General features: G+C 36.6%; 1 protein-coding gene across 6 annotated transcripts; it reads left to right on the top strand.

Moving 5' to 3' along the window:
• The first annotated feature begins 1,103 nt into the window (after positions 1-1,103).
• LOC113734693 (ATP-dependent DNA helicase 2 subunit KU70-like) lies at positions 1,104-21,710 on the top strand. Of its 6 annotated transcripts, none has more exons than XR_003459358.2 (19): positions 1,104-1,292; positions 1,380-1,457; positions 4,366-4,482; positions 6,518-6,632; positions 6,772-6,877; positions 6,987-7,104; positions 7,248-7,331; positions 7,419-7,477; positions 8,202-8,335; positions 8,426-8,469; positions 10,009-10,085; positions 15,351-15,498; positions 16,505-16,566; positions 17,302-17,362; positions 18,709-18,801; positions 18,941-19,009; positions 20,398-20,500; positions 20,629-20,812; positions 21,275-21,710. XR_003459358.2 is itself a non-coding variant. In XM_027261337.2 (19 exons), exons 1-19 carry the CDS (start codon positions 1,227-1,229, stop codon positions 21,386-21,388), a joined length of 1,884 nt encoding a protein of 627 aa, XP_027117138.1. In that variant the 5' UTR covers positions 1,104-1,226; the 3' UTR covers positions 21,389-21,710. The 6 variants fall into 6 exon arrangements, 5 of the variants coding, with proteins under 5 accessions (XP_027117138.1, XP_071938395.1, XP_071938396.1 ...); XM_027261337.2 differs by having other exon boundaries at positions 18,941-19,061; XM_072082294.1 differs by having other exon boundaries at positions 8,202-8,284; positions 18,941-19,061.
• Positions 21,711-22,577: the final 867 nt, after the last annotated feature.

Raw genomic sequence — 22,577 nt, forward strand, 5'->3', positions numbered from 1 at the left:
CCTATCATCCGAACTTTTCTTTATTTTCCGTAATCTTGCATTAGACCATTAGTGCTCCTACGCGTGTTCTCTCAGCAACAAGTTCAGTGTGTCTCTTTTTCCTTAGTCGGACACTATACCATATAGCCATTTCCATCTTTTCAATATTCTTTGTGTTTGGATAGAAAATTATTTGGGATAATTTTTTTGAAAAAAATAACTTTTTTAGATGTAATATGTGTGAGATAAAAAAAGTAGTTAAAAAATATATTGATAATGCAAGTAAATGAGTGTGTATAAATAAGATGTAAACCAAACAACAACTCTGTCCTTATACCAACACCCGTATGTGTTAAAACCACCATCAATACCCTATTTCCTTACGTGTCATTTCTCCATTGGTCTGCCAAACCTTTACCATAAAATGGTAAACCACATATTTCCTTCATTCCAATTATTTGGTTCGAAAATCCAATTTTTTAAAAATAGTGGTTTGATTGTGATATTTGAATGTCTCTTTTTAATTTTATCCCCACAAATTTAAAATTTGAATTTGAATGCTAACATGCATATAATTAGAGGGAGGGGTTAGATTAGAAAGAAAAACTAAAAAAATGTTTTGACGTTCTCAACAAGACAAATATTTTCGGATATCCCAGAATCGAAAGTATGATACTTTTAATGAGATAGATGGAGTATTAGACAAAATCGCTCCTTTTAATCTTATATACTTCACGTCCAAAAAAGTGTGTTTGGGTACGAGTTTATTTGAAATATTATTTAAAATAATTAATATAATATTTTTTGTGAAGTGATGTATGTGAAATAAAATAGTGATTGGAAGGATGATAATACTTTTTGTGGTATGATATATATGAAATAAAAAAGTGATTAGAAAAATAAAAAGATGTGTTAAAAATATGTTTGTGATGCAAGTAGTGCAATTGTGCAAAATTGCAAATGTCTATCCAAACATGAAGAAAAATAATTTACAAAATTCAAGACCCATTCTAAAATATGCAACCCAAGTGAAAAAGAGAATGAAGAAATAAAAAATAAGGAAAAGGCAATTTTGTCATTTCACCAACCTCTTTAAAACCCCCTCCTTTATTCGAAAAGCTTCTCCGAGAAGGCGCGGGGTTTTTCAGTATACTTGTTCACTTCTTCTGGTCGACTCCACGCACGACCGGAACTTCTCTCTACGTCGTCGTTTCCTTCCTTCCGCCGGAAAACATCACCGGACAGCCATGGACCTCGACCCTGAAGACGTATTTCGAGACGACGAAGACGACCCTGAAAGCGAATTCCATCAGGTTCTCTTTTTTCCCCATCTTCTAATCCAATATTCTTTAAATTTTCAAATATAAACTAGCAAAAACGAAAAATCAAATTTTTCTCAGGGAAGAGATTCTACTAAAGAACTAGTGGTTTACCTGGTCGATGCTTCCCCGAAAATGTTCTCAACTTCTTGCCCATCAGTAAGTCCCCTTCGTTTCTTTTTTTATGTGCATATTAATTTGTTTTAGTTGTTTATGGATTCTGGAAATTGGGTTTTTTATATGAACAATATTAGTTGAGATTTTATAGTTTTAGTTGAAAAGGGAATAATGTCATAGAGGCTTGGATGTTAATAACTTAAAATAATGTCAAAGGGGTTGCTGTATTTTTGCATAATTTTGGTTAAATTGAGCAGCATTTTGGTATAAATGGCGAATAAGCTCATATTGAATGTTCCTATTAGGCAAAATTTTGTAGAAATGGCACGCTTTTTGGACCCTTAATTTGTAAAATGGTTGCGACATTGGGATTTTTTGTTCTAACGAGCATGTGTTGTGGTTGTTTATGTGAAAAGTACATTTTTTTAGTACATTTGGCAGTATATTTCACGTAAATGTACTATTTCACTACCAAGTTATGAACGGTACTTCATTTATTCACTGTAAGAGGCAGTTGTAGCAACTGTTTTACAGAATGTTTACTTGATGGTAGTGCATTTAGTATTCAGTAGTACGTTCATAGAAAAATACTATATCACCACTGAGGCATGGATTGAATTCCATAAATATGATATCCAGTTATTGTGGCGTTAAAAATCAGTACAAATGCCCTTGATAATTGACAGCATAAAATTTTGCCATCTTTCTGAATAAGACATCTTCAGTCTCCTTTTTCATAAGTTTTCCCATATTGGAGCATGTTGGAGGGATTACTGTGAAGTACAGAGTGAAAGCAATATTTATGGACTTTACTTAAGATTATCGAGTGCTGAAAAATCTTTAGGAATTTTGCTTAATAATCTATTGACCCAAATTACTTAAGATTGTCTTTATGACTTTTGCTTAATAATCTTCATACTTAATTTTTTACTGCAAAGAAATTTTTTGTAACTAGCACATTTCACTTGGTTGAGTGATCCATAAGTTTTTTTTACAAGTAATTCAAGTTTTTCTTTTTTGTTTTTAATCTAGTTGTGAACCTATTATTCCCTTCCTCTACTGAGTATTCCAAAGAAGTTTTTGAGTAAGGCATCATAGAATTCATTAATCAAGAAAATTTCAGGGGGTGTTTGGTTGGAGGGTATAGGAATCAAGAATTGGATTGAGTCCCAAAATTGTTGCTTGGCTAATGGGTATGGGTTTTGAAATCTTGGAATGAATCATGAAAAATCAGCCGCTCTCAATACCCAACTAGATTAAAGGGTTTTGATGAATCCCACATTTGATTCCAAAATCTTTAAAAAAAAAAAAAACCCGTGCAAGGGGCACACAGCCTGCACCATAGAACACAGGTGCCGATCCAATGCGCCAAGGTATGATGGAGTGCCTAAAGCACTGGCAACAAATAAGAAAGCTGTGAACATGGCACCAATATGAGCAGCCCCACTAGCAAAGAAGTAGTGAGAATAGAAGTAGAGAAGAACAAGAATGCCGAAAGAAAGCTGCCAAGACAAACCCAATCCACCGAAAAACTGCAAGAAAGCATATAAATTAACAACCCATAAATGTTGGATGCAATTGAAGGAAGGTCAGTTTCCTAACAATGGTGGGGATTTGGCAAAATCAAATCCAAATCTGCTTCCTCGTTGCGTCTGGGACTGTTGCTTCTGAAGCTCCATTGTCTTTACCAAAAATTGAATATGGATACTAATTGGTGATGGTTAGGTGCTGGTTTAATGGGTGTTGTCATGGTTGGGTGCTAGTTCAATGGGATTATGGTGGATGTGTATGTGGGATAAGCATTCGAATGAGGAAGAAGAAAGATATGAAAAGAAAAAAGAAATTAAAGGTAAAAAATTGATTATTAAATTTGATACCCATTCCTTACCAATATTTACCAAGCACCCGCATTTGTAATCATATCTTTGTCCAAAACCCATACTAAGTTTTTTTGTATGATTCCAATTACAATTCCAATTCCTATGCTGGAACCAAGCGCCCACTCAACCCAACAGATATAATGAAACTTTTGATCATGCTTTTATGTTGGAAAGCAGAAAATGACCTATTATTGAAGAAAGAGATGCAAGGTGTGTGAGGAAGCTAGACATGGCTGTTTACCTGGCTAAATTAAAGGAAGAAATCACTAAAAAGCTCAATTGGTTGAAAGAAGAAAGATTCACCTGTTTTGTGCGAATGGCCTTAGGAATGGCTCTTAGTAGCAATTGTCTTTCATCATCAATTACCTTGAGAATAAATTGATGGAAGATTTTTCAAACATGAAGAAAAGAGTAGATTTCTTGTTCTGTAGTAGTGTAGATTATTAGTGGTCCTCTTCAATTACTGAAGTCAAGTACTACATCTGTTAACCCTTAGCGATGGCTCCACCATACTTTTGAATTGGAACATTCTTGGTTAGTTTATTCAGTTGACATTGAGGACATCCAGAAAGACATTTTGGAATCAGCCATCTTTTGTTTCATTTTCCTTTGTTTCTAGAGATCTATACAAAGTGGGAATCTGGCTGTATTGACTGCATCTTATTTTTTTGGGAATCTTTCAGTGCAATAGTTGATATAATAATGCATTGAACAGTGAAAATGTAATTGAAAAGATTGTTGTATATTAAAGAACGTTTGATTTCAAAAGTTAAACTATCATCTTGTGTGTTGGCCAAAGTGACAAAGTTACGTTGAGCCCTCGAATATGTTCAAAGATCTCGAAATAATCTTCCAGTTCCAGGGAGAATTAGCTAAACTTCATTTCCATTGAGAATTTAATGGAGTTTTCCTGTATTTCAACAAAATAATCTAACGTGGACGGTACTTTTGGAGATTCTGACCAAAAAAAATTAGACATTCCATGCCCTCAGAGAGTGGTTTGTTGTGCTAGGTCATTGACATTATTGTTTTTTATCTTTTATATAACAGGTTTTTATCATGTGTTTCAGGAGGATGCAAAGGATGGATCGCTTTTTCACGCTGCTATGAGTTGCATTTTGGAATCACTGAAGACTCAGATCATTAATAGATCTTATGATGAAGTCGCAATATGTTTCTTCAATACTGTAAGGATTTTATCTCTGTAGTTTTTGTCTTTGTCCATGAATCAAATTTGTTATTTCAGCTTTTATATTTAGATATATGTCTGAAGCAGTAATTGACTATCATTTATTTGGACTTTGGGGAACAAGCTTTGCAGCTCTTGTATCTCTAGTTTCTTTAGCAGTGTTCCTTGAATCAAATAATTAATATGACATGGTTTTTTAAAGAAAAATCTATATGACTTTGAAAAGTCAGATTAACCTACATCTATTTGGATATTTTTGAATTTAACACCCTGTTGGGTTTGAGCTTGATGGCTTCATGTTCTACCATCTTATATTACCAAGTTCCCTGTGTTGTCTTTCTGCAAAGTTAATGGTGCTTAACTGCTCAAAAAAATTGATAAGGAGGAGAAAATTGGTGTAGGAAGATTGTCATTTGCTACAAATCCATCACTCCATCAGGGTGCAAAAAACTAAAAGTGGAAGTTGGTAGCAGAACAGAGAACACAACATTTTGAAGGAAGTTAGTTTCTAGGTTGTTGGAGAGCCCAAGAGAGCTGGTAGATATTTTAAGATAATGGCTGTGATAAAAACAGCTGTCTGCAGTACCTAAAATAGGTACTTTTGGGGCTCCAAATACATTATGGTCCTAAAGTGGCAAAAGGCCAAAATACCCTCACTCAGGCACATGCCTAGAATATGTGCACCTGCCAAACAATTTCAGAAACTACAAAAAAATGTTGGCAACAAAGTATAATCAACTGAACAACAACAAAATCTAAGTTCTAACATGCTTCTGCATCACATTGTTGGAATTGTCTATGCCTCTATGGTGGTTTATTTGAGTTGAAGAAGGATAGTGGTCTAGCTTGTTTAAAGGACCTTGGTACAGGAGAGTTGTTGAATATGGAGATAGTAAACTACTTTAGTGTTGCTGTGTTGGAGTTGTTGAAGGAATTGGAAGGATTTTAAGAAGAAACTTCAGCAACTTTTCATTAGAGCATTTGGCTGTAAAGACAGTTGGTAAAACGCATTGTTAGATATACTAAATTTGACCTGAGGTAAGATTGCCCGGTGGCTGATCCATGCCTAAACATGGTACAGAGTTCCCTATCAGCTGAACTTTTAAGGTGAACGTGTTAAAGAGTCAGAAATTGGATCAAGTGAAGAGATCTGCTGGTTGCTTGAATTTTACTTTACTAGTTTTCTAATATTGAAAGAAGTATGGGAGATATTTAGATTTGAACTATGAGAGGAAAAGGCATTTTGGTCAAATCCTTTGATCCTACTCTCAGGGAATATGCAGAAGAAAGAATTTCTTGAGGAAAGTACTGCCTCTTATGTCCCATCAAATGTTTCCCCTTTTCAAGCGGTGAAGGAAGTATACTAGCTTGGAAAGAAAAGGAAGTCTGAAATCTGGGAGATGTGTTTTTTTGCTTGTTTTTTTCACAAACTTAAGAGGTGGGGTTCAGTTTCTCAATGTTATGAGTTCTGGGGATTAGCTATCTTACTCCTAATTCTTTGTGACATTATTATGCAACATTTGGTTGGGTTTTTAACATAATTGACAGAATTTCTTTATCTATAATACATGCAGTTTTCCTAGTAGAAGTATAAGTACTGTTGGGATTTGTTCTAAAAATTTTTTCGTATATATATTATTTTATGATGGTGCGGCTTACCTAGGTGTCATGCCAGGATAGGTGATCTTGGGATTATATATTCTATAGTTCCATGTCCAAAAACAAAGTAAAGATGGGCAGGACACGTTGATTAATTCAATATGGTGGAGTGCTCTGAACCAAAGAAGCCCTTTATGCAAATTGTGGACAGTTTACCTATAAAGAAAGAACATGTTCTTGGAGGGTATTGGAATTTCTGTTAGACAATTGAAACATCCTATGAGTACCTGAGCTTTGGACACACAGAATGGTATCCAAGTGGGAGTCAATCTTTTGACTGAATTAATTTGTCTGAATTTCTGCATAAGCAGCTTGTGTTTAGTTTCTTGTCCAGGCACTTATACTGCATCTTTCATCTTTTATTTGTGAATCAGAGAGAGAAAAAGAATTTGCAGGATTTGAATGGTGTTTATGTATTTAATGTTGCTGAAAGGGAGGATTTAGACAGGCCAACAGCAAGGCTTATCAAAGAATTTGAGTGCATAGAAGGTAAAGTAATTACAAATTGTCAAGCATGATACTTACCTTCTTCTCCTCTTTCCCATATTCTACATGCAACTTATTAATCTTGGGAATGCCTTTTGAATCAGTTAAATGGTATGGTAATAGTACCCGTGCCTGTTTGCAGAAAAATTTGATAATGACATTGGCAGCAAATATGGTATCTTGTCTGGTTCTCGTGATAATTCTCTCTATAGTGCTCTTTGGGTTGCTCAAGCTCTACTCCGCAAAGGGTATCCCTTTTCTTTCTCATTTCTCATCTTTTCTCTCAGAAGACTATTGAGACACCAACACTATCTAGCTATTTGGTTTTCAGTGATCATGTTGACTGAATTCCTACAGATCTGCAAAAACAGCCGACAAAAGAATGCTTCTGCTTACCAATGAAGATGATCCTTTCGGCAGTATCAAGGGAATTACAAAAATGGATATGATGCGAACAACACTTCAACGAGCAAAAGTAAAGACAGGATACATATATGCATATGTGTTTTTGCAATAATCAGATGATTAGTTGTGAACGATAAACATACAGTTTGTTTTCTTCATTCACGGATTTTTATTGGTAAGACTTAGATTGCTCCTTCTCTGTGTTTTTCTCAGGATGCTCAAGATCTTGGTATTTCCATTGAACTACTCCCACTGAGTAGGCGAAATGATGAGTTTAACGTATCTCTCTTCTATGCTGTATGTATATGCCTACATTTGGAGCGGTCTTATTAAACTTCTTTTGGTGCATTTAGATGAATGTCATACAATTTGGTAAGTTCACAGGAATTACTTGGGCTGGAAGGTGATGAACTTACTCAATTTCAAGCTTTGGCTGGAGAGAGGTGAGCACTAGTAAGCTAATTGTTGCCACAAAAGCTAACGCTGATGTTGCAGCTCTAAACACAATTGATTTGTTACACACAATTAGCTGCCCTATGCCCAACTTTGCAACGATTAATGTCAATTTGCGGCTATGAACCGTTGAAATTCAACATAAACAGCTGATGCCAAGAGAGATCGGCATGCTCCGAATTTGCCTAGCTAAATCTTGTCTACTGCAAAGCTAAATCTTGTCTACTCTTAGGCTTACCATATAATGAAAACACAAATAAGTTTGAGGAACCAATATCAGGCTGAAGTTCATCAACATGAAGATTGGGGAATTATGAAATTCACGCTGAATACTTTTTTGATCCTTTTGCAAATATTCCCAGACCAAGAATTTAGAAGATTATTTTCTGGGATCTTGATTTGGTACACAATTTTCCAGTTGTCTCTCACCTGAAACATTAAAATACGAAACAGTTTCTGACAAGATTCCAAACGCTGAATAAAAATGGATGGAGTTGGAAATACTCCACTGTGATCTTTTCATAATCATGAGCATTAGACAGATGAATACAACTAATGTAACTAAAGAAATTCAACAAATTGTTACCTGTCAAGTGTTTTTCATCTCCTTGTTTGCTGACTGACAGCATTCTTTTGTAACTGCTGCATAGTTACATTAGTTGGAAAGCATTTTGCACTTTGGTATTAGCCAGTAAATTATACCTTCTGTATCAGATTGAAAGACATGAAGGAACAACTGAGGAAGCGTATATTCAAGAAACGTAAGATTCGAAGAATAAAGTTCATAATTGCCAATGGTATGTCCATAGATGTGGACACCTATGCTTTGATTCGTCCAACCAATCCAGGTTCTCTTGTTGCAAATATGTAGCTTGAAAAAAAAAAAGAAATACTATTTTCTCCTAGTGGTTGCTAATCCATTGTGTTTTTGGTTTTAGGGACAATTACTTGGCTTGATTCAGTAACCAATCTTCCAATAAAAGTATGAGTTATCTAATTCATTTTTACTTTGTGATGCTGAGTAGTATATACTTATTCACGAGGCAGTAATTCCTTTTTAAGTTGTCAAGTTATTTGTCAAACATTGTTCCTCCCACTATTCTCGAGATCAGGAGTGAAAACAGTTGAAAAGGTTGAAAACATGAAGAAATGGTGGTAGAACAATTCAGCTTTATTGCTCTTTGGCTTCATTATGATTAATTGTGTGTTTGAAAGGTTTCTCCATTCCAAACCGGAAAAATATAGAGCTTTTTAAATCTGATAGAGACTGATTCATCCTCATTACCCATCACAGGCATCTAATCACTTTGTACATGTTATGTTCACTTGCCTCAGCATCTGTACAAAGGGACAAAGCTTGCCCTTTGAAAATATTCAATCCAGTCTTTCCAATAGTATTGGTACTGTCTTTTTGGCTGGAGTTCCTTTTCTGCGTCTTCAAATTGATGGCTGGAGCATTAATGAGAAATCTAATTGTGCTGGCAAGTGGGTCGTAGTCTGAGATTGTTTTAGTTATTGTTCTACTTGTCATGTGGACAACTGCTTTTCCCATTCTAAGTAGAAGAGAAAGCTGCATTGTCTTTTCTAGAACATGAATTTTTGATATGCATCTTTTTTGCTTCATATAAATGAACATGTAAAGAGTCCAACAATCTGAGAATGAAGGAACAATGCCATATTTCCTCAAATTGCATATATTTAGAAATATTAAGTTGGAAAATTTTCCTCAAAATCCAAGAAGAAAAGGAAGAAGAAATTCCTGAGGGAGACGCCATTTCATCACCTATTGGCTAATCCAGCCTCAAAAGAGACCCTGTTATTGCTATTTTCAGGCGGCCACTAGTTTCCCTTTTCAGACTATTGTAGGCATCATGAAATTTCCTGTTCTGGATGAGCCTCTAAATGTATCCTTCCCCCATTGTAGATTATATCAACATAAGTAAAGACCCCGGCAACCTGTCAAACTTCCGTTGATATATTGGCTGATCTAATATCTTTAATTATCTGTTAGTGGCCTTTTTTTTTCCCTTAAAGGAGCTGTTGCTGAAGTTAATTCAGTTAAAGTCTAGTTTCAGAAGCCATAAAAAGGATCTCCGCCTTCCCAAGCATTTCTCTTTTCTTTCATGAAAATCCCTTCCTCGTTGAAAACTGCCTGTTCTACTAAGAATCTTTAGAAGGAAAGGTAGATATTAAGGAAAATAAAGATCTGCTTACATGGTTATCTGCCTCAAACCAAATTAAGAGATTACGAGGTTTATTGGGTTGTTTTCTTTCTTCCTGGCCATTGTCATGCATTATCTCCAATCTTCTTGTTGTATGGAAAATTGGGGCTTCTTATCATGTACTTTTTTAATGCAATATTACAAGTTTAATGCTCTTAAATAATGAATTTATTGTATTTTGTTGTCTGCCTCCATTTGTCTCTTTAATTCACTTTCATTGACCTCTTTGGGCCAAGTATTTCATTGTTTGTGATTTTCTTAGTATTGACTGGTTTTTTTGGATTATTGACATTTTGCAGTCTGATAGATCCTTCATTTGTACGGATACTGGTGCATTACTACAGGAGCCTGCTCAGCGTTTTCAGTCTTACAAGAGGTGCGTCTGTTGCATGCTACGTCAGAGCATCTGTTGGTCTTAATTTGCATTGCATTGTAAAGGATCATATGATAACTGGAATAGCAATTAAAGGTTCTTCAATCGGGTGGAAAGTATCACGATCGTGAACACCACGACCACAGCCAATATTACACACAAACACACACACACACACACTCTCTCTCTCTATCTCTCTCTCTCTCACACACTCTCTCTGCTATCATTGGTGTGCGTCTGGGGCAGGTGGGAGAGTCACAGTGGATTTGGACATTCATTTTACGAGTGACAGCTTTCTGATGTGCTTGTTTTTTCGGTTTTTTAGAAGTTCCTTTTTTGTAATAATGGCAATCACTAATCAGACTAATATTTACAGAAAAGGAGGTTAATGTTTTGAAATGCATTACTTGTGTGTTCTCTTTCCGTGAAATCGAATCCCACAGGCACTTATTAAACACAATCGAAATATCATTACTATTGATAACCTCCATTTCCCTAACCAAGCATGTGATTTCTTATGGTCATATGTTTAGCTGTTTGGACCACTTTTTGTCGCAGCAGGAGTCACAAAATTTGTAAAATAAATAAATAATAAATAAATATATATATATAATACAAAAAATAAAAGATAATTAATAGTAGTGGTGGTGGTGATGGTGGTGGTAGTCGTAGTAATAATAATGGAAAATTTGCAAGTAACTCATTAACAGAAAATCTATGGGAGCAAAGATTTGCATCTCAATATTTAAGTGTAAATTGCTAAAAGCGAATATAAGCTGGTGAAACTGCATGCACAAAAAACACCCCTACTTTTGTATAACATCAAATTTTGCGTGCAATAAAGTTGCTCTCTTAAGTACTGAAAGAGAAGAAGCAAGAGAGGAAGATCTTTTGGGATGATATTCCTTCACACTCTCATGTGAGTAGTACAACTGACATATATATACAAGATTGAAATAATCTAGATCCTAAAATCAAGCTATCAAGATCCTAAAATCAAGCTAGAATAATTAGCTATCTACTTCCTATAATTAAACTAGGATAATCAGGCTAATAATCAGGCTATCTAATCCCTATAATTGATGTATAATATATCACACATATCTAGATATATTCAACACTCCCCCTCAAGCTGGAGCATACAAATCATATGCACCAAGCTTTCCACATATATATTTTATACGAGGACCTCTTAAGGACTTGGTAAGAAAATCTGCAAGTTGATCACTTGAATTAACGAAACCCGTCTCAATAACTTTGGAGATCAATTTTTCTCTAACAAAATGGCAATCAACTTCAATGTGCTTAGTCCTCTCATGAAAGACTGGGTTGGAGGCAATGTGGAGTGCAGCTTGATTATCACAAATCAACTTCATTGGGTCACTAGTCCCCAAATTCAACTCATTGAGCAATTGTTTAAGCCATATTAGCTCACATGTAGCCATAGCCATGGCTCGATACTCAGCCTCAGCACTGGATCTAGCAACCACATCTTGTTTTTTACTTTTCCAAGATATTAAGTTGCCACCAACCAGAATACAATAGCCTGTGGTAGAACGACGATCAATAGGTGATCCTGCCCAATCTGCATCAGTGTAACCAATTACTTGCATGTTTCCTTTATCAGTATACAACAATCCTTGGCCAGGTGCTCCTTTGATATATTTGAGAATGCGGAGAGCTGCATTCCAATGAATATCACACGGGGAATCTAAAAACTGACTGATCACTGAGACAGAAAAAGATATGTCAGGACGTGTTACTGTAAGATAGTTCAACCGTCCCACAAGCCTACGATACTTTCCAGGATCCTTAAGTGGCTCCCCCTGTCCTGGAAATAATTTAATATTGGGATCCAGAAGACATCTTGGCCACTGGAGAAAAGGTGTCAGTATAATCCAGACCAAAAATTTGAGTATAACCCTTAGCTACTAGACGAGCTTTAAGACGATCAATTTGACCATCCGGACCAACTTTAACAGTATAAATCCAACGACAACCAACAGTTGATTTACCAGGTGGGAGTGGGACCAGCTCCCAAGTAGAATTGGAGTGAAGAGCAGCCATTTCATCTATCATTGCCTGACGCCACCCAGAGTGAGACATAGCCTCACCTATAGTTTGAGGAACAGACATGGACGACAAAGAGGACAAAAAGGCATAATAGGATGAAGACACGCGCTGATAATTGAGACAAGTATAGTTGGGACATTGATTGCGAGTAGAACGAATACCTTTGCGGACAGCAATGGGTGGGCTGGCTGGAGAGGAGATCGTGGTAGGTGACGAACTTGGAATAGTTCGTGAGGCATCAGGGACATCAGCAGATTCTCCAACACCATTATCTGGAACTGTAGTAGGACAATTCCTTACATTGCGTCTCTGGTAAGTGAGCAATGGTGGTGATGCGGGTGAAGGTAAGGACTCTTTAGGAGGCTGACTAATGTCAGTGTCATGAGTAAGAGGAACAAAATAAGTAGAAACAGGAATATCCTCCGTGATTGTAGAATGCTCAGACTTGTTAAGCTGAAAGAAAGGAGTAGACTCAAAGAACGTAACATCTGCAGAGATGATGTATCGTCTAAGATCAGGAGAAAAACATTTGTACCCTTTTTGTGTTCGAGAGTACCCCAAAAATACACATTTGACAGCACGTGAAGACAGCTTATCTTTTCCAGGAGTAAAATCATGTACAAAACATGTACAGCCAAATGTACGAGGGGAAATAGAAAATAGTGGAGCATTAGGATATACAAAAGAGTAAGGAACTTGATCCTTAAGGACAGATGATGGCATGCGATTAATCAAATAACATGCAGTGAGAATGGCATCCCCCCAAAAACGTAACGGAACATTTGCATGAAGAAGTAAAGTACGTGCTGTCTCAACCAAATGTCTATTTTTCCTTTCAGCAATCCCGTTTTGTTGTGAGGTGTGAGAACATGATGATTGATGAATGATCCCTTTAGACTCCATAAAGGACTTGAAAGAGGTGGAGAAATACTCATGTGCATTATCACTACGTAAGATTTTTATGGAAACACCAAATTGTGTTTGAATTTCAGAGACAAAACTTTGAAAAATAGAAAACACTTCAGATCTATTCTTCATAAGAAACACCCAAGTACAACGAGAATAATCATCAATGAAAGTGACAAAATACTGAAAACCTAAAGTAGAAATAACACGACTCGGTCCCCAAATATCAGTATGGACCAAAGAAAATAGAGATTCAGCTCTACTATTAGCCCTTTTTGGAAAATGACTACGAGTGTGTTTTCCAAGCTGACATGATGCACACTCTAAGGAAGACATAGTAATAGATGGCACCATCTTTCGAAACTTATTTAAACTTGGATGACCCAAACGACTATGGATTAGCAGAGGATCATCTACGGCAGAACAAGATACTGGTGTTGGTAAAGACAGATGGTAAAGTCCCTGAGACTCACGCCCTGTGCCAATCGTCCGCCTCGTACCTCGATCCTGTAAAATTACAGATTCCTCATCAAATGTAACTAAGCAGTTAAGAGAACGACACAAACGACGAACAGATACTAAACTAAAAGGACAATTGGGTACAAAAAGAACAGAATCGAGAGGCACAGAAGGTAGAGGGTTAGCCTTGCCAATCCCTTTAGCTTGGGTTTGTGAGCCATCAGCAAGAGTAATATTGGGTAGAGAAGTAGAACTGTGGAGTGAAGAGAAAAGTTGTGGATTACCAGAAATATGATATGTGGCAGCAGAATCTAAAACCCATGGGCCAAGAGATGGAGATTGAGAGACACATGCACTAACATTACTAGTGTGTACAACTGAGGCAGTAGGTGTGGAAGACTGTTTGGCTGTAAACCATTTCACAAAATCTTCATACTCGGGCTTGAGAGTTGGTTCTGAACTTGCGCAAGGTTCGGATTGAACAATATTCGCCACTTGTTGGGGAGGACGTCCATGCAAGAGCCAACACCGATCTTCTGTGTGGCCAACCTTTTTACAATAGTCACAGTAGGGTCGATTTTTGTTACCATTATAACCACCTCGACCACGGCCACGCCCACGACCTCCTCTTTGGCTGGATTGAGATGCCAAAGCTGATGAATCAACAACGATAGTCTCCGAAGATGATTTTGATTCATCTGGGAGCCGTAACAGCCGTGAAAAAGCTTGAGACAAAGTAGGAATTGTGGGGCTAGCAAGAATCTGATCACGAATGGCAGAATATTCTGCAGGTAATCCAAAGAGAGCCAAAAGCATAAAAAATGTACCTCGCTGAGAGAGTTGTTCCTGCTGAGTTGCAGCAGGGGGTAGCAACTCATTGAAATCGGAAAGGACCCCTTGAATTCTGCCTAAGTAAGAACTCATAGGCATATCAAGTTTTCGAGGTGCAATGAGACTCATCAAATCAGAACAAACGGCATAAACACGAGATATATCATTAGTGTATAATGCTTTGGCCTGCTCCCAAACACTAAAGCAAGTCTTATGTGGACGGAAAATTTGCTTTAGTGAAGAATCAATGGTTTGCCAAAGCATGCTACACAATTGAGCATCGATTCGCTCCCACTTGGATGGATCAGTCATAGTATCATCAGGTTTAGTAGTAAGATGATCTTTATATCCTTGTCCCATAAACCATAGCTCAACGTCAGCAGCCCAAGTAGAGTAGTTACTGCCTTTTAGTTTTTCAGTAGTAATAATAGTACAACCAGTAATAGATGGATTGGCCATGAGAGGAGTTGTGGATTTAGATGTAGATGTTATAGATGTATCGGATGTAGACATAATGATATTGGGTTAAAGAAAATCACCGGGTGGGATGATTAGAAAACGAATTTCTCTTTCTCACTTGCTCTGATACCATGAAAGAGAAGAAGCAAGAGAGGAAGATCTTTTGGGATGACATTCCTTCACACTCTCATGTGAGTAGTACAACTGACATATATATACAAGATTGAAATAATCTAGATCCTAAAATCAAGCTATCAAGATCCTAAAATCAAGCTAGAATAATTAGCTATCTACTTCCTATAATTAAACTAGGATAATCAGGCTAATAATCAGGCTATCTAATCCCTATAATTGATGTATAATATATCACACATATCTAGATATATTCAACAAGTACTTTGTCTCACCCTTTTCTGTCTCCTTAGTTTATCTTGTAAAGAACATTTAAAATATTTGGTTTGCTAGCAGAAAATTGTTCTGGTAGAGAGGTACTCAAACTTTGTATAAACTTTGTATTTTTATGTGACATATCTTTTTCAGTGAAGATGTCATGCTATCAGTTGATGAGCTTTCAGAAATCAAGAGAATTGCAAGTGGACACCTTCGTCTTCTAGGTTTCAAGCCATTGAGTTGTTTGAAAGACTATCACAACTTGAGGCCATCAACATTTATTTTTCCTAGTGATGAGGTTATAATTATTTCTCAAGACTCCTGGGTTTTGCTTCTCTATTTTAATACTACTTGCTCTTGCCATATCCTACTCCCATTTCTTTCTGATGCTCTCATAACTGAATGGTAATTTTTTCACAAGTCATGGAATTCTGATTAATTATTGCTGTTCTTTCATGTCTTTACTACCTCCAGTTCTCTCTCTCTCTCTCTCCCTCTCTCTCATATTTTGGAATAGCCTGGTTATGAATCTGGATGCATAGTAAGTGTAAAAGTATGCACAAGAAAAAGGTTCAGTTGTAGTATTGTGCTAGCCTTGTACTGCTTGAAAGTACAAAATATTAGTCATGCCTAATGGAGTTTATCATACAAGTGCCATTCTCTTTTGAACAGTAGGATATATCTCAAATATTGCAGATTCTGTTGAACTGCGGTAATTTATACTTTTTTTTTTGTTCTGAATAAAAAAAACCCCATCTTGGACGTAAATGTGCAATAACTCGAGGTTTACAGAATTAAGAATCTTCATTGATTTTTTTTTAAAAGAAACTTTGCATGTTCTTCGATGCGTATCAACTGTTATTATTGACTATTGAGATCTGATCATGGGTCAAGCTAACAGACATTCTCATTTTTTCTTTAAGAGGTGGATAAAACTGTAGTTTTTCAGAGCCTAATTGCTACATGATGCATGCTTTTAGTTATTGTTGGAAGTTTAGCAAAAGAACATGAAAAGTGTAGAGGCTTAAAGCCTTTGACTTTTGACTTGTGCAATTTTGTATAGTCATTCAAACTTTTCTAAATTATTTAGAATAACACTATTGCACTTTTTTCTAATGTGATGTGTGTGAGATAAAAAGGTAGTTGAAGGTATAAAGAGGTGGTTGGAAATATAAAAAGGTGATTGGAAAATGTGTTTATGATGTGAGTAAAATAATATTTGGAAAAAAAATTTGTATGCAAAAACACCCGATGTTTTCTTGCTACAGCTATAGTCTTGTTAACTGCTTATAGTATTATTGCAGGAAGTGATTGGAAGTACTTGCATTTTTGTTGCTCTTCATAGATCCATGTTGCAGCTTAATCGGTTAGTAATCTTGATATTTCGTATTCTTTATGATACTGTATTTTCTAGTTGATCCCTCGATACTAAAAATTAACATGCAAAAGCATGGAACAACTATGCAGCTCAGGATCTATTTGAAGTGCTATGATGGGAGGCTGAAACCAATTAAGCAGAAAGTCTAGTTTGGAATAGTAAAGCATTAAAGAATCCTCATAAAAAACGATCAATCTTGGAAATTCAGTATATATTTTCTTTCCCTCCACATATTTGTTATTTTGATGGAGGTGACAATGCACACCTGAACTCTTGAAACTTTCTCAAAAAGAAAGAACTGTTGAGACCTATGGTTGGAGTATTTCATGCATCTGCTACATCTACCCAAAATTGTATAGGATGCTCAATTGTTCGAATGATTGTGCCATCCACTGGATTCAGGCTAAAATGACTTTAATATTTTCTCCTCTTTCTAGGTTTGTGTTGGTGTTCTTTTTGCGACTCTGAATAGCTGAGCACATTCTGGTTAATAATTTAGTGCAGTTTTAAGCAAATATTATTATATTACTGCTGCTTATAAATGAGGGAGGGAAAAAGAGAAGGACATTGACGTTATAGCTACAGCTTGGAACAATTTTAAACGTTTGCTTCTGATACTTGTACTTTCACATCTTTTCATGCACAAGATTGAATTGTGATTGACTTTTTGGTTTTTTTTTTTAACTAATACTATGAACTTATTCTTTCATGTATTGTTTTCAGTTTTGCTCTTGCTTTTGGTGGAAGTTCAAATAATCCTCATCTGGTTGCCCTGGTTGCTCAAGTACGTTTTTTTTTTTAAAAGCTCGTTACACTGTTCATTTTCATGTTGGTCAGCTTGTAGAATGCGAACTCTGAGTTGGTATAAATTAGCTTAGCATAACTTCAGCTAATCTGTGGCTGGAGTATATGATTGGTTCACCTTCTGCTGACTGCCTCTCCTATATTAGCCAAAATCTGCATTCTTGCTAATAGTGATGGGTGTTTCAAAGACCAGTTTTGTACAGTTTTCTTTCACCAGCTGATGCAGTTTCTTTTCTAATAAGTTAATGCGATTGATCCATTGCACTTGGTATTTTTGATACTCTAACATGCAGATCAGCAAATGATCACTGATGTACGAAAAGGATCTAACTTGCATGACAGTCTAATGTGGCTAAAGTCTTGATGCTCTAATATCGGTTTACAAGCTTTTAAGCGTGCATAGTCAACTTGTATAATTTAACTGTAGATGGTTGTGCATTTTACAGTCTGATTAAGACTTTAGGATTTCTAATTTTTTTTGTTTGGTCTTAAAGATGTGTCATTTAGGCATACAATTTCAGTAGAGTTGCAATGTTCTTTGAATGGGGGAGTACAATACCCAGACAAGTTTCTTTGATTATTGCCTTTACCATGGCTTCATTTTTGTCGTTTTCTCTTCTTTTTTTTTTCCTTTTGGGAGCTTTCCTCCCTCCCTCCCTCCCTCTCTCTCTCTCTCTCTCTCTCTCTCTCTCTCTCTCATTCTCACACACACTCTCCTTCACTCTTATACATACGCTCACATACCACTCTCACAAATTAGGACGGTGTATTCAATTAAGGATGTAAATATCACAGTACACGATTCTAGAAGACAGGAAAATGATCTGGATAGGGGTGGCAAAAATGGAGGCTTAGTACCAAGTAGGGGACCTTCACACATGGAGGGTGCATGCCCGTAGTCTCCCTGGCTGGAGTCAATAAAATTCAGTGGAACACTATAATTTCTGGTCAGAAGACCCGGGGGGGGGGGGTGTGGGAGGGAGAGAGAGAGTTGTCATTTTATTTTAATTTTTTTGCTATCCGAATTACATTGTGCAAGTGCAATCTGCAGTACCTTGATTGTAAGGTACACACCTGTATGGAGATAAGTTGGAAAAAGAGCATCCACGGATAATGTGCACCTAGAGGATTATTTGTTTTCCTTTGAAGTACTGGAGGGTCATATGTATCCAACTAATTGATGAACTGGTTCAAGTTTGTTTTCTTCACAGAATAACCAGTAGACAACATCGCAAGGGACTACGTGGAAAAGTTTTTTTTAATTTTTATTTTGCTACAGTTTTTCTGCCTGCTTGTACTTACACTCTCGTTATTGTCAAATTATAGAATGAGATCATCAGTGGCGGTGGTCAGGTTGAGCCACCAGGAATGCATATGATATACCTTCCATATTCTGATGACATCAGACACGTTGAAGAGGTAAGAGGAATACATGTGCATGTGTGTGTGTACATACAATACATATATATATATATATATATGTATATGTATGTATGTATTTGGGTAAGTAGGTTGGTAATGACATTACAGCTCTAAAATTTTGGTGTAAAACTTGCAGGTTCATGCAGATGCAAACACCATTGCACCTCGAGCAACTGATGATCAAACTAAAACGGCCTCTGCTTTGGTACGACGTATTGACTTGAAAGATTTTTCTGTATGCCAGTTTTCAAATCCTGGTATGTTTGACTATCATGTATCACATGTACTGTTCCAATTGCTGTCTGTTTTGCTTTTGACTTGACAGAATGCTAATAGCATATATAACATGTAATTTAACAATCCATTTAGCATAGTAATACTGAGGGCTTGTTTGATAACTCTATTTAAAGCTGAAAATTAATTCATTCAGAACTTTTTCAATTCAGCATGTTTGAAAATAGAAATGCCTTACCACTTAATGTATTAAGTGCTGCTTAATTTGTGTATTAACTTTGAAGTGAATATTTTTCACTGAATTTTCCGAATTGACTATACATAGTATAGGTCTCATACATATAACACACTCATACATACTCTTACACAAAAAATACATTTGTTCTTTTTCTGTTCACATGCACGCATGCAAATATACACTCTCCCACAAAAATATGCACACTTAAACACTACCTTTAAATTGTTTCATTATTTTCTCTCTCTCAAACACACGCATACACACTTTTTATTCTCTCTAAATACACAAATAAAGGTAATTTTTTTAAAGATGAAAACATAATATTTCTGTGATATTTCAATTCAGCACTATAATTCAGTTAGTTATCAATCAGATACAACTTAATTAACTCAGCAACTTAATACTTTCAGCACTAATTTTAAGATTTCAAAATTCAGATTTCAGACTTCAGTCTTATCAAATGGGCCCTTAATTCACATGGAATGAGTGGAATTGGAGTGTTTGACCTGGATAGAGCTTGACTTTTACTGTTTAAGTAGCAGTCTGGATGGTTTATGTAGACTAAGCACAGTGCTTGGAGAGCCAAGCATTAGCTCCTGAAATATGAGAACTTTGAAAGGAAAGAGTACAATAACAATATAAAAGTCTGCAATTGACTTATATCATGTGAAAGTGTCGAAGCTAGAGATTACTTCCATTTGTCTTTGGACTAGGGAAATGACCTTAAATGTATTCATATTTGATTTTTTACTTCTTTTGCATTCTGAAATTGGGGAAATGACTGTGGGCCAAACAGTCGAATACATAGACTCAGTGAGGTTTTGAATGAAACAATATTGATGTGGTGACTCCTCAAGTGTTCATTTGTCATTTACTAGTATTTTCAATCATGCTAGGTTTCATTGTTAAACTGTGTCAGGTTTTAGGAAAGTTGACTGAATGTTGCTCTGAATTACCATTAATTGTTCTTATAAAATTGCCTTCAAATTGCCTTCATGCTCGTATCATGGAGTTGTTTGAATCTGCCATTCTGCAAAGAAAGTTTATTAGGCTCTTTTGGGCTCCATTCTTCCTAATTTTTCCTGGAATTTCTTTGGCCTTGATAGAAGCACTTCTTGCAGCTTTGCAGAGACACTATGCTGTATTGCAGGCTCTTGCTCTTGATGAAGATGAGATGCCTGAAATCAAGGATGAAACTCTTCCTGATCAAGAGGGCATGGCCAGGTGCTAGAATTTCTTTGCATTGTTAGATTTTCTTGTCAAATTGTTGAATGGAAGTCTCTCTCTCTCTCCCTCCCACAACCCAAAAGTTTACTAAAGTTGATATTTAATTCTGGGTATACTGATCATAGGCCAGGTATTGTTAAACTGTTGGAAGAATTCAAACTTTCAGTCTTCGGAGAAAACTATGAGGACAATGATTTGACCATTGGTGGAACAATGACTGAGGCCTCTCGAAAGCGGAAAGCAATTGCTGACAATGCAACGAAGGAATATTCAAAATATGACTGGCTTGAACTTGCAGACACTGGAAAGGTGCGTTCAGATAAGCTGATCTTTAATTTTGAGGTTTAAATAAAACTTCACTTCTTGGATTGTTGAACATTGCTCATCTGTATAGGTAACGATGAAGTCAAATTGGTGTATTGAGGCAATGTTTTCTTTTTTCCTCTTAGAGAGTTTAAGCATACCTAAAGCACAACACGGTAGTAAATATGGTTATGACTTGCTGATTCAAAATGCATGACATCCTCCTTGCATGTCTGATAGGATAGATAGATAAAGCAGCATCAACTCTTTAATGTTGTGGTGAAACTGATAGTTATGGTCCTGGTTCTGGTTCTTGGTTCTTGGTTCATACTTCTTAGATGACGCTCCAGGGAAACAAAAAAAAAAAAAAAAAAAAAAAAAATCTAGCTATTCTTTTTGTTAGAATCAGCAATTAATTTCTTGTTTTCCGGGAAGTTTGCCAGTTACATTCTATTGTGGTTGTTTCAGTTGAAGGACTTGACCATGGCTGAGCTGAAGTACTATTTGACGGCAAACAACCTCTCTGTTACTGGTGCAAAAGCTGCTTTAATCAGCAGAATATTGACTCACATGGGAAAATGAGGAACATCATGATTACTGTCTGAACATCAGCCTGACTCCTGTTGCTACTGATTTTCTTGCTCCAGTATCTTTATGCATGCATGTACTTGTAGCTCTCCCTATTCCCAAACGAGAATATGTATAGGTTTTGACATTTTATTGTAAACAATGCACCCAATGTCCCCCGCCACTCCCCTTTATGGTGGTGAAGCTGTAGTCATACTACGAATTATAGTGGGCCATTTTTGTTTTTTGTTTTTTTTTGTACAGAAGTATCGGGACATGTTCTCATTGCATTGTACAAAAGATGCAGAAATTGTAATGCCTTTTGACTTTTTTCTAACCTTGTATGATTTCGTGCAAAGAACGCCCAAAAATAAAAGAAAATCAAGCATCCCTTTTTACCCTAATCTTTTTAGTGGTGCATAAACCTAGCGTTGAACACCTGAAATAGATGATGCAGACGGCATGTGATGGAATTTTTTTTATTTGTCCTTTCAAATTATGATTTTGCTTTTTTGGCCTTTGAAAAAAAAAAAAACTTTAGATGTCTTGAACCAGCCCACCAGGATGATGTTGGATCCCCCACCGAAGTTGTCTATTGAAAGTGTTATGTTTTTCTCTTTGGTATGTCATAAAATTATGTCATCTTATCAAATTTGCCGAAAAAAAACTATCCCTTCATTTTCAAGTTGTATCCTTGGTTATAATTGATTCTTTATTATATATTTGAATTTTCAAAATCTCTAACATCACGTGAATGGGCTGGTGGTTGACGCCTCTTCCTCGGGACCGTCAGGTCCTGGGGTCGAACTTCCGCAGCAATATCGGCTTTTCCGTGCATTTAACATGCTAGGTCTGGTTGGGGCACTGGGCCGGGCCGAAGTGGGATTAGTCGGGCCGCTTTTACGGACTTGACACGACACATGCTAGGTCTGGTTGGGGCACTGGGCCGGGCCGAAGTGGGATTAGTCGGGCCGCCTTTACGGACTTGACCCGAACACCCCCTCCCTAGCAATATCGGCTTCTCCGTGCATTTAACATGCTAGGTCTGGTTGGGGCACTGGGCCGGGGCGAAGTCGGATTAGTCGGGCCGCCTTTACGGACTTGACCCGAACACCCACTCCGTCGACAAAAAAAAAAAAGTAGTAAACAATGTGCTTTCATTAAACGTCCAATTATGTATCATAAAAGTTATATTGGGTGTATT

The sequence above is a fragment of the Coffea arabica genome, chromosome 3c (genome assembly GCF_036785885.1).
Source record: "Coffea arabica cultivar ET-39 chromosome 3c, Coffea Arabica ET-39 HiFi, whole genome shotgun sequence".
Lineage (NCBI taxonomy): Eukaryota > Viridiplantae > Streptophyta > Magnoliopsida > Gentianales > Rubiaceae > Coffea > Coffea arabica.